The following is a 12,167-nucleotide window of genomic DNA, read 5'->3' as shown; positions in this document are numbered from 1 at the left end:
TAGGAACCATAAAAATATCAGTTATACATGGAGAATACAATAACTGAAAATGAGGAATACACTAGAAGGAATCCACAAGAGATTAGCTGAAGCAGAGGTCTGAATCAGCAATTTGGAGAACACAGTAGCACAAAACACCCACAGAACAACAAAAAGAAAAGAATTCAAAAGAATATAGATAGTTTAAAGTATCTCTGGAACAAAACCAAGCATAATGACATTTGTGTTGTTGGGTTACCACAAGGAGCAGAGGGAGAGTAAAATATTGAGAACCTATTTGAAGAAATGAGGACAGAAAAGTCCCCTAACATGGTGAATGGACTAGACATACAAATCCAGGAAGCACAGAGAGTCCCAAATAAAATGAACTCAAAGGGGACCATACCAAGACACATCATAATTAAAATGGCAAATGGGTTAAAGACAAAGACAAAATCTTAAAAACAGCAAGATAGGGAGTTCCCTACATGGAATCTCCCAGAAGATTATCAGGAGATTTGTCAATAGAAACTTTTCAGGCCAAAAGAGACTGGTATGAAATAGTGAAAGGGATGAAAAGCAAGGACCTACAACCAAGAATACTCTACTTAGCAAGGCTATCATTTAAAATTAAAGGAGAGGTAAAGAGTTTCCCAGACAAGAAGAGGCTAAAGGAATTCATCACCACCAAACCAGAATTACAAGAAATGTTAAAAGGACTTCTTTAAGAAGAAGAAAGAAAAAACCCCAGAAAGGTAATTATAAAAAATAAAGGGGTAATACATACCTACCTATGAATAGTTACTTTAAATGTACATGGATTAAATGCTTCAAACAAAAGACATGAGGTAGCTGAATGAATAATAATATAAGACCTATATATATATGCTATCTACAAAGTATCCACCTCAGAATGAAAGATACACAGATACTAAAAGTAATGGATGAAAAAAATATTTCATGCAAATGGAAAAATGTTTTTTAAAAGTTGAGATGGCAATACTTTTTTACAAAAATAGACTTTAAAAACTATAATAAGAGATAAAAAAGATAATACATAATGATAAAATGATCTGTTCAGCAAGAGGATATTACCCTTGCAAACATTTATGCACCCAACAGAGGAGTACCTAAACACGTAAGGAAAATGTTGATGAACATAAAGGGAGAGACCAAAATATAGTCAGTCATAGTAGGGGACTGTAACACTCCATTTACATTAATGGATAAGTCTTCCAGATAGAAAATCAACAAGGAAATATTGGCCTTAAGTGACACACTAAAGAAAAAGGATTTAATTGATATTTTTAGAGCATTTCAGCCAAAAACAGCAGAATGTACATTCTTTTCAAGTGCACGTGTGACACGTTCCAGGATAGGCCACATGTTAGGCCAAATCAAGTCTTAATAAATTTAAGAAGGTTGCAATCATATCAAGCACATTCTTTAACAACAATGGTATGAAACTAGAAATCAATTACAAAAAGAAAACTCAAAACACACGAACACATTGAGGGTAAATGACATGCTACTGACCAATAATTGGGTTAAAATGAGGTCAAGGAAATAAAATCAAAAGATACCTTGAGACAAATGAAAATGGAAACACAACAATCCAAATCTATGAAAATGAAAACACAACAATCGAAAACAAAAAAAAAGCAGTCCAAAAAGGGAAATTTAGAGTAGTAAAGGCCTACTTCAAAAATTAAGAAAAATCTCAAATATATAATCTAACCTTATACCTAAAGGAACTGGGGAAAAAATACAACAACAAGCAATGCCCAAAGTGATAGAAGGAAGAAAATAATTAAGATCAGAGTGGAAATAAATAAAATAGAGTCTAAGAAATATATAAAAATCAATGAAACCAAGAGCTGCTTCTTTGAAGAGATAAACTTCGTTGAGAAAAAAAGCCCTGAAATGTCATCATATAAAAAAAAAAAGAAAATAGACAGGACCCATATAAATAAAAGCAGAAATGGAAGAGGAGACGTGACAGCAGATACCATAGAATTACGAAGGATTATAATAAAATACTATGAACAATTACATGCCAACAAATTGACATCTGGAAGAAATAGATAAATTCTTGGAAACATACAATTTTCTAAGAGTAAATCAAGAAGAAACAGAAAGTCTAAACAAACTGATTACTACCAATGAAATCAAATAATAAAACAAACAAACAAACAAACAAACAAACAAAAAAACAACTCTCAACAAACAAAAGTCCTGGAAAAGCCTTCTCAGGTGAAGTTTACCAAACATTCAAAGAATTAACACCCATCATTCTTAAACTATTTCAAAAAATTCAGGAAGAGGGAAGGCTCCAAATCTCATTTTAATAGGCTATTATTACACTGATTTTAAAACTAGACAAAGACATTACAAAAAAAGACAATTATAGGCCATTTCCCTGATGGATTATTAGGAAACCATGTTCAGCAATACATTAAAGAGATCATACACCATGATAATTGGTATTTATTCCTGAAGTATTCATTTGGTTCGATATCTGTAAACGAATTAATATGATACACCACATAAATAAAATGAAAGGTAAAAATTATATGATCTTATCAATAGATGCAGAAAAAGCATTTGAGAAAATCCAGCATCAATTTGTGATAAAAACTTTCAGCAAAGTGGGAATAGAGGGAACATACTTCACCATAATGAACACTATATGCTATAAACCCATAAGTAACATCATACTCAATTGGGAAAAATTAAAGAGTATTTTCTTTAAGATCAGGAACAAGGCAAGGCTGTCCACTTTCATCAATTCTATTCAACATTGTATTAGAAATCTTAGCTACAACAATCAGACAAGAAGGAAAAATAAAAAGCATCCAAACTGGAAAGAAGTAGAACTGTTAGTATTGCAGATGACAAGATGCTACATAGAGTGAACTCTAAAAACTCTATCAAAACAACTACTAAAACTGATAAATAAATTCAGTAAAGTAACAGGACACTAAATTAATAGACAGAAATGGGTTGAATTTTTATACATCAAGAATGAACTATCAGAAAGAGAAATTAAGAAAATAATCTCATTTATAATCACATGAAAATACCTAAAAATAAATTTAATGAAGTTGGTAAAAGACTTGTACTTGGAAAATTATAAAACATCAAAGAAAGAAATTGAAGTTACGAATCAATGGAAGCATAAACCTACTGTGCTCATGAGCAGGAAGAATTGACATCATTAAAATGTCCATGGTATCTAAAGCAATCTATAGATTTAATGAAATCCTTATCAAAATACCAAAGGCATTTTTAAGAAGAACTAGAACAAATAATCCTAGAATTTATATGAAACTGCAAAAGGCCCTGAATAACCACAGCAAGCTTGAGAAAGGAGAACAAAGTTGGATGTATCATGCTAACTGATATCAAATAAGGCACTACAAGACTCTGGTATTCAAAGCAGCATGATACTGGCATAAAAACAGACACTTGGATCAATGGAACAGAATAGAAAGCCCAGAAATAAACCCATGCTTATGTGGTCAGTTAGTATATGACCAAGGAAACAAGAATGTAGAATGGGGTAAAGACAATCTATTCAATAAATGGTGTCGGGAAAATTAGACAGATACATGCAAGAACAACAAAAAAAGAAACTAAACCAACTCTTTACCACTATATATAAGAGTAAACTCAGAATGGATTAAAGATTTTTTTTTGAGGGGGGTAAAATATTTTTATTGGAAAACAAATATAGAACTTGGAATGGATTTGAGGCAAATTGTACCATAAGAAGATTGCATGAATGGAACTGGAGAGCATTATGCTAAGCGAAATAAGCCAGGGGGCGAAAGACAAATACCATATGATCTCACCTATAAACGGAACCTAACCAACAATACAAAGATGAAAGGAAAATATGACCAGCAACACTGAAAGGAAAAGAAATCAACAGAGACAAGAGGGAAGGAAGGAGTGGGGGCAGGGAAAGGGAAGGGAAGGGGAAAGTCAAGGAACATATAGCAAGGACTCATGGACAAAACCAAAGGGGAAGAGCTGAGGGAGGGAAGAAAGGAGGGGGCAAGGGATAGTGGTGGGGGGGAGGCAGAGACAAATGTATTTTAAAAAAAGAAAGAAAGAAAGAAAGAAAGAAAAAGATTTTCTTTGAGTGGCTAAACTAAGTTTAAAAAGCAAGTAATAATAGAAAATGTTTCTGGTACAGGCCCAGCAGTACAAAAAAATAGTGTACAAGTACCTGGATGTAAGACCCATTTTGCAATAGTGCAACTTTTAAATACATATTGTTGATTGTCCATAGTCCACAAAGAGTTACAACTCCACACTTCAGCAACAACATTCTGACAGTTAAAAAAAAAACTACTTAAAAAAAGGCATAACCCAGATGTTTCCTCATTTGACCAACTCCACCACAATTTAGATGTGCAGAAGGGCTTAGATATATCTAGAGTAAGCAATATGTAACATGTTACTTGATCAATTTTCTAAAATAAGTTTTCAGGACAATGACAATAAGGGAAGAAAACATGAAGGAATGAAGTCCTAATTACTATACATGCATATTTTTTTGACAGTAGGGGAAACCTTTTACAGATAAGTTACAAACAAAGAAGAGGAAAATAAAAAATTTTGTACAAGAAATTTAACATACTCTGTACAATGTCCTCACTTTGCTGTCATCATTTGTACAATCTCTTCATAGTTTACTTGACCATCACATCAATATCTGCTTCCCTGATCATTCATCAACCTCTTCATCTGTTAACTTCTCTCCAAGGTTTGTCATCACATGGTGAAGCTCTGCTGCACTAATGTAGCCATTGCCATCCTTATTAATGGAATGCTTCTCTAATTTCTTCTTCACTGTCTGTGTCTTTCATTTTTCTTGCCATCATTGTCAGAAATTCCGGGAAGTCAATTGTGCCATTACCATCAGCATCCACTTCATTAATCATGTCTTGTAACTGCTTCTGTGGGATTCTGCCCAAGGATTAAATATTTAAATGTAATATTCAAAACTGTAGAACACCTAGAAGAAAACATAGGCAATAAATACTCTGACATTGCTCTTAGAAATATATCTCCTTGGTCAAGGGAATCAAAGGAAAAAAAATAAACAAATGGGACTACATCAAACTAAACAGTAAAGGAAAACATCAACAAAATAAAAAGACAACCTACTAAAAGGTAAATATTTGTCAATGATACATCTAATAAGGGTAAAATCTAAAATTTATAAAGAGCTCACACAACTCAGTATCAAAAAAACAATAAAACCCCCAAACGATCCAATTTAAAAAATGGGCAGAGGGCCTGAATAGACATTTCTCCAAAGAGGACATACAAATGTCCAACAGACATATGAAAAAATGCTGAAGGTTGCTAATCACCAGAGAAATGTAAATTAAAACTGCAGTAAGATGGCACCTCACATGTCAGAATAGCTATCTCAGTAAATCAACAAACAGCAAGTGTTGGCGAAGATGTAGAGAACATGGAACCCTTGTGTACTGTTGGTGAGATGGCGAATTGGTGCAGCCACTGTGGAAAACAGAATAGAGTTTCCTCAAAAAATAAAAAATAGAACTATCTTTTGCCCCAGCAATTCTGGGTATATATCCGAAGAAACCAAAACCACTAATTCGAACAGGTATATGCACTCTAATGTTTATTGCAGTTGTTATTTATAATAGCCAAGATACAGAAGCAACCCAATTATCCATCAATAGATGAATGGGTAAAGAAAAGGTGGTACATATATACAATGGAATATTAATGAGCCATGTAGAAGAATAAAATCTTACCACTAGCAACAGTATGAATGGACCTAGGAGGTATTATGCTAAGCAAAATAAGTCAGTCAAAGACAGATGCCATATGATTTCACTTATATGTGGAATCTAAACTGAATAAAACAGAAAAAAACTCATAGATACAAAGAAACTAAGGGGTGCCATATGGAAGGTAGGTGGGAGAGCTGGGTAAAAAAATATGAAGGGATTAAGAAGTACAAATTATAAATTACAAAATAGTCACTGGGGGGTAGAGTTCAGCATAGGGAATATAGTCAATAATATGGCAATAACTATGTATGGTGCCAGGTAGGAACTTGAATTGTTGGGAGAATCACTTTATAAATTGTAAAATTATCTAACCACTATGTTGTACACCTGAAGTTAATGTAAAATAATATTAAATGTCAACTGTGATTAAAAAATAAAAAAAGATTCCATAGACAGTGAAAATATCTTTCAAATATAAAGGTATACATTCAAAATTTAAAGAATCTAGCAGACCTGCACTACAAGAAATGTTGAGGGAAGCCCTTCAGGCAGGGAAAAAGGAGACCAGGTGGCAATCTGGGTGTGCACAAAAGAATGAAGAGCACTAGCTACACAGGTAAATGTACGAGATATTTTTTTGTATTATCTAAACCTTTTAAAAATAATTGAATATTTAAAGCAAAAATAACAAAAATATACTGTAGGATCTATAACATGTATAGAAGTAAAAAAAAATAATTGAACTGTTTAGATTGTTTATGTATGAGATTATTGAGATAGTTAGGTTTAAGTCTATTTTGCCATTTGTTTTCCATTTGTCCCTTCTGTTTTATTTTGTTCCCCCTTTCCTCCGTATTTGCCTTCTTTTAGATCACTCAATATTGATGCATAAGAAATGGGGAACAAATGAGGTAAACCCAATAGTTGCCCAACTTACTTCCTGGAAGGTGTTCAGGCCATGGGACAGAACATGGAACCCACGCAGACCCTTAAGCCCATCCTAAATTGAGGAGACAGAGCTGGGAGTTCAAAGAAGTGGCCAGCCGTCACAGAGAAAGGTTACCAGTGAGGAGAAAGATGAACAGAAAGGAGCTCTGGAGATCTGATGCACTCAAGTTTTTGGCCAAGAACCACCAACTGCCAATATTTCTGGTGGCCAGGGTCACAGTTTCTCAGCCGAAGGTGCAAACCTCTGCATCTGCTACAGTGTCTTTAGAAAGTTACCCCGTTGGGTCTCAATTTTACCACCTATTACATATTACTCATCTTCTGAGTTGTTTTAAGACCTACTGAATATGGAAAAGAGCTTAGAAAATCATAAAACGCTCATCCTTGCATTAATATGACAATGGGTTAAATTATACAATGCACCTTATTATATGAATCTAACAGTTTCAGAACTAAGTGATCACTCCTGGGCATGGCTAGTCTGTTGCTTATTCAGCTTTCATTAAATAACCTTTGTGAATAGAAAATAGTTCCAAGGCTATAGGGAGAAAAATAATGCATTTACAGTGTTATCTTCAAAGAAATTACCATAATGCAAACAAATATGCATAAAAAGAAACATTAATCAAAACACCATCGAATAATATCATTGTACTTGACTCTTTATATTATTAACTCTTGAAGTGATGTGTACTGGCTAAAGTGGTGTGATGGTAGCTGGGTGGATTTAATTACCACTGGTTTCATCAAGTGCTTGAGATTTGGGCAGAAATTTGAAGGAGTAGAAAGATACTTCACAAAAGAGAGTGAGGCAGTGGGCCTACCAGAAAGAATGGATGTAAAAAGTGGGTGGGCATGAACAAGTTTTTAAGGCAGAGAAGAGGGTCGCAATTGGGCTTGAGGAGCCCTGGCCTCTGTCTCTAACTACCAAGCAGGGAGACTCTGGAGTCTCATTTCCTCCTTAGCAAATCAGGCCTGAAGGAGCCCTTGCCTCTTCTGGCTCCAAAATTCCACAAGGGCATCATTTAACAAATCTCTGGTGATTATGACATAGACTCATAGATTCAGAGAACATTTGGAAGGTTGCCAGAATGGAGAGATTTGGGGGATGGGTGAAAAAGGTGAAGGATTTTACAAGTACAAATTGGTAGTTACAGAATAGTCATGTAAAGCACAGTATAAGGAATATAGTCAATAATATTGTAATAACTATATATGGTGTCAGCTGGGTACTAGATTTATCCCAGTGATCACTTCGTAAGTTATATAAATGTCTAATCATGGGGTTGCACACCTGAAACTAATATAATATTGTGTATCAACTATAATTTAAAAATAAACATAATTTAAAATATCTTTGGTGATTATGAAAGTAAACATATTTTCTTGGCTCAAATCAGAGTCAAAACTGTGGCATCTTAGGCAATAACGTTCAAGTGAGGGTGATGAGCCAAGATACAGAGTCAGAAATCCACACAAAAGAAATTTAGGGGCCATATAAAGTTGGAAAGCCGGAAAGTTATATTATTAGCCATCTATTATGTTTGAAAATCCTTGAAAATCCCTGATAGGTGTTTTCACTGACCCATGGTAGAGAGAGTCTAGACATATGAAGGCTAAGTGGCTGTCTTCTAAGGTTCATTTTTTTTAGGCAGCTATGCTTCTAATCAACACCAGGCCATAGCCAACAGAGTCTCCTGTGCTGGGTGAGATGGGCCACGATTAGATATCTCAGCATTTTCTCGGAAGAAATCATACTCACAAAACGAAGGTATCCCACTTGAATTTTATTACAATGATAATTGTACATCATAACTCCTCTTCCACCTTCACTACACTGTGCTTTCATTATTTATCAATCTGAGAGCAGGGAGGAAGGGCACTGCCAGATGAGAACATTTAAGAAACAAGCAATTCGTATATATCTTTATGGTTCAGTGATGCTACTGCAGGGGAATACAAAACCAGGCATCGGGCACTGGAGAGTGAGACTTTCTTCAATCTTATTTGCCCCCTTGGGGCTGCCGGAAATAGCGATTGTAGGCAGCATTGTAGCCAAACACCCTGGCGTAGTGTTCGCAAAGTCTAATGTCGTCGCAGGCTTCCCGGTTGTACTCGTAGACAGGCTTGGCGCGTTCTCGGATCCTGGAAAGTGGAGGGGGAAAAAGAGGCCCAGATTAATAAGTGTAAAGAGAATGGAGAAATAAGAAAAAGGAAAAAAGAGTATCAGAAAACATTGGAGAAAGATCCCAGATTACCACCCCATCCCCAACCCGCCCCCATCCCCTCTGCCTCCGGGCCCTTATCAAGAGATACTTGAGCAGGGAAGAGAAGTGGCACAGGGAGAATATTTTTTAATGAAAACAGATTTTTTTTTTTTCCTGTCCTCCCTCTCTCCCCTTTCTGAGTCTTTCCCAAAATAGTCTTCCAGGAATTTCGTTGTTTTCTATATATTGTTTTAAAATTCTTTGATTTGGGGGATATAATTAGACATAACATTTTTTGAAAAAACCAATTTCTCACTCTATTCTGATCTGGGGTGCTATGGTGGGAAAAATGACTCCCCCCTCGAGTTTTGCTACCCACCTCTCTTGGACTTTAGCTCTCCATCTCTGCTGCGGGGATATGAAGGTGTTAGCATATCTTCTGTTAATGAAGGGAACTTAAAAGAGAAATAAATAATTGCAGTTTTAGGGAAACAGTAGCAGAAAATATTTCTGTATTTCCTAACACAAATATGCTTGAAATCTCATTAATTCATGCATTTCATGTAACTAGAGATATGCAAAAATCAAAGGGGAAGATAAGCATATTTCATAAACTGCCTGGTCAAAAGGAGTTAATAACCCATATATGTGTCTTTGAGACTTGTCAAATTGGCCATTGAAACTTTTGCTTGTTTGTTTTGCCTTTGGGTGATAACTTCGTTTTTTTTCAATTTTGGTATTCCTATTTCAGAGTGTTTTAAAAATTCCTTTGAGGAGGAATTCTCTCTGTCCTGAGGACTTGTAAAGCATGTCTAAAGATACTAGTAAATGAAGAGTTTAAACATGATAAAAAAATGAACAAATTGAAAATGAGGGTGATATGTTATTTTCTCTTATACTTGGTCTTTATAAGTTTAGAAGTTCAATGCCATTCAAACAATGTTGACGTCTGTGGTCTCCCAACTGGTTTGGCCTCCGATCCTGTACTTTGCCATTTGTCATTACTCCTTGTTTTCCATTTGTGTGGTTGATGTGGTGCCAACATAAAACTTCCAAAAGAGGTTTTATGGCTCCTACGTATGTTGAATGGCCTTTAAACACCATACTGCACTGCTTCAAGCTTAAAAAAAATCACTTATCTGGTGACTTTTATAGTCATTGAATTTTAAATTTTACTTTAGTGTTCCAAAAGTGTCCCCTCTTTTTTCTCCCTGTTATATGTTTTACCATTTTGTCTTTTTAAAATCAAGGAGAGATTCTATAATACACGAGATTTAAATAAGGAAGTTAAATATTCACTTACTGATTTCATGGGATTCCATGCTCTCATGAGATTCTGGAATTAAAAAAAATATTTATGTTATTGTTATCATACATTGAAATAATCTAAACATAGTGAAGGAGGGAGAAGGAAGAGTCAGAAAGATGTGAGGAATATATTTAACAATATGGTTATTACACATTTTAGGCATTTATGATTTATGAATTGTTTCCCCAGCTCTGCCCACACTGTGCATATGTCCACACTTTAGTTTCTCTGATGTCCAAGTAGCTAGTGAGCACAGCAAAAGTTTCCCAAGGGCTCTGAAGTTTTCAGGCTAGTAAAATAAAACGAGTTAAGTGCTGCACACAAGTCTCCAGAGAGTCATCTTCTCTGATTAATCTGGGACCTGTCCTAAAGCAGCGTTGAGGAAGAGACAGAAAGTTCTAGAAGACAGCTAGATTTCTTCAGGCAGGCTTCTAGGAGGTTCCAAAAGCCTCTTAAGAACCTGTATTAAATTGGCAGCCACAGAAACCACTGGCTCCAGCTCACAGCTCACACTGGGCTCAATGCCAGTTCAGAGAAAGAACTGAGATGATGTCAAAGCAGAAGTTTTCTTCTTTCTACCTTCCCAGCAGGTAAATTTGGCGATAAGAGTCTTAAACGTGTAAGCAGGTGAATTTGCTTGAAAAGTTCAAAAGGAGCTAAAGAAGCCAAATCTTCTCACACAGAAATTTTATGAATAATTTCAAGAGTCAGTAGCAAAAGACACACAGGTGTTGATACTTAGGCTTGAGAGCTAAAATAGCTAGATTATTGAAGCATAAAACTGAATAATCTAAATAATTTTGCCTCGGATTTCCTTTCATAAAGTTTGAACAGAGATATACTTGACAACATACAGAAACCAGGCAAATTTTATCTTTTGACAACAGAAATTATGAAATCTATTTTTCTCTGCGATTCTTTAAATGTAAAACTTCATTTTAAAATTAATTTATCAAACACACTTAGTAAATTCATGAAATTATCCTATTTCTAGAGAGGGCTATTCTTAACACTTTCCTGTGAAAAACGATGTTTTTAAAATTAAGTGATTCAACCAATATCCTTAACCAGTTCTTACCAAAGTCTAAATAAACATCCTTAAAAATGAGAACTCGGGGGCTGGGAACTTATCTTCTTTCTGAAGCAGCAAAGTTTCCAAGTGTGACTTACCCTGGAAAGTACTTGCCTAATAATTTTCATACAAGAGTCTGGATATTCAGGATATACAAACGACTGGGTGGAACAGATATGGGGCTCGGAATTTGGGAAACGTTAAATTAATGGTACTTTAAGATTATAATAGAGAAAGGGACAAGGAAAGGATGAGAGAGAGGAAAAATGGAAGTAAACTGAAGTCAGACCCCGAAAAGAAAGCCCAGAGAAATGGCAAGAGAAAGATTTCTCACCGTAACACCAAGCGGCCGCGGCCAAGGCAGCCAGAATGGAGAGAAGCAGCAGGCTCTTCATGGTCCCCTCGCGGTCCTGTGGGTCAGCCTCACTGTCTTGTGCTGCAGCAGTGCAGGGAGAGGCTCCTACAGGCTGTTTGTGAAAGTCTGTGCAGATTTTATAAGAACTAGAGGAGCCGAAAGGGGAGGAACCAGTGGGAGGGGGCCGGAGAAGGTGGGGACTGGTTGGCACTAAACTAGTACTGGGACTTTTCCCAAATAGTCATTCCTTCCAGATATTATCTTCTCTGGGTGGGCAGTTTTCCCTCATTCCTGGATGTGACTGTGCTACGGCAGGAGGAGGTACAGAAGTTGTGGCCACCCTAGGTCTGGGGCCAGATCTGGGCAAAGGTCCATAGAGAAGGGAGTGGCCACAAACACATGTTTGCCTTCCTAGTTTTTTCTCTGATCTGCCCTCCTGGCCCTGACTGTGGGCCTTTCAGGTTTGGTCCCCACACAGAGCTATAGTGTTCTGCTTGTTCCCCTAAAGGGTGGATGA

The 12,167-nt window shown here is 36.0% G+C and overlaps 1 protein-coding gene and 1 pseudogene across 1 annotated transcript; both read right to left on the bottom strand.

Annotated features, from left to right (window-relative positions):
- Positions 1–4,523: 4,523 nt before the first annotated feature.
- On the bottom strand, positions 4,524–4,967 carry LOC129084720 (calmodulin-1-like; annotated as a pseudogene).
- A 3,518-nt stretch (positions 4,968–8,485) lies between these two features.
- Positions 8,486–11,798, bottom strand: MGP (matrix Gla protein). Its single transcript, XM_054590916.1, has 4 exons — positions 11,630–11,798; positions 10,218–10,250; positions 9,294–9,369; positions 8,486–8,852 (listed from the first exon to the last, which is right to left on the bottom strand). The coding sequence occupies exons 1-4, from the start codon at positions 11,688–11,690 to the stop codon at positions 8,711–8,713; spliced, it is 312 nt and encodes a 103-aa protein (XP_054446891.1). The 5' UTR covers positions 11,691–11,798; the 3' UTR covers positions 8,486–8,710.
- Between the last annotated feature and the right edge of the window lie 369 nt (positions 11,799–12,167).

Source organism: Pteronotus mesoamericanus, unplaced genomic scaffold, assembly GCF_021234165.1.
Source record: "Pteronotus mesoamericanus isolate MK-2021 breed Mesoamerican mustached bat unplaced genomic scaffold, CSHL_Meso_final scaffold_21, whole genome shotgun sequence".
Taxonomy (NCBI): domain Eukaryota; kingdom Metazoa; phylum Chordata; class Mammalia; order Chiroptera; family Mormoopidae; genus Pteronotus; species Pteronotus mesoamericanus.
Note: the sequence above shows the minus strand (reverse complement) of the source record. Positions and strands in the feature narration are given on the sequence as shown.

Excerpts from the sequence above, each read along its gene's own strand:
- MGP (XM_054590916.1), bottom strand. The coding sequence starts at position 11,690 with ATGAAGAGCCTGCTGCTTCTCTCCATTCTGGCTGCCTTGGCCGCGGCC. Across the intron at positions 9,370-10,217 it reads CATGGAATCCCATGAAATCA|TTCCCTTCATTAACAGAAGA; the intron begins GTAAGTGAATAT and ends TTCTCTTTTAAG. Across the intron at positions 8,853-9,293 it reads AGAGCTAAAGTCCAAGAGAG|GATCCGAGAACGCGCCAAGC; the intron begins GTGGGTAGCAAA and ends TCCACTTTCCAG.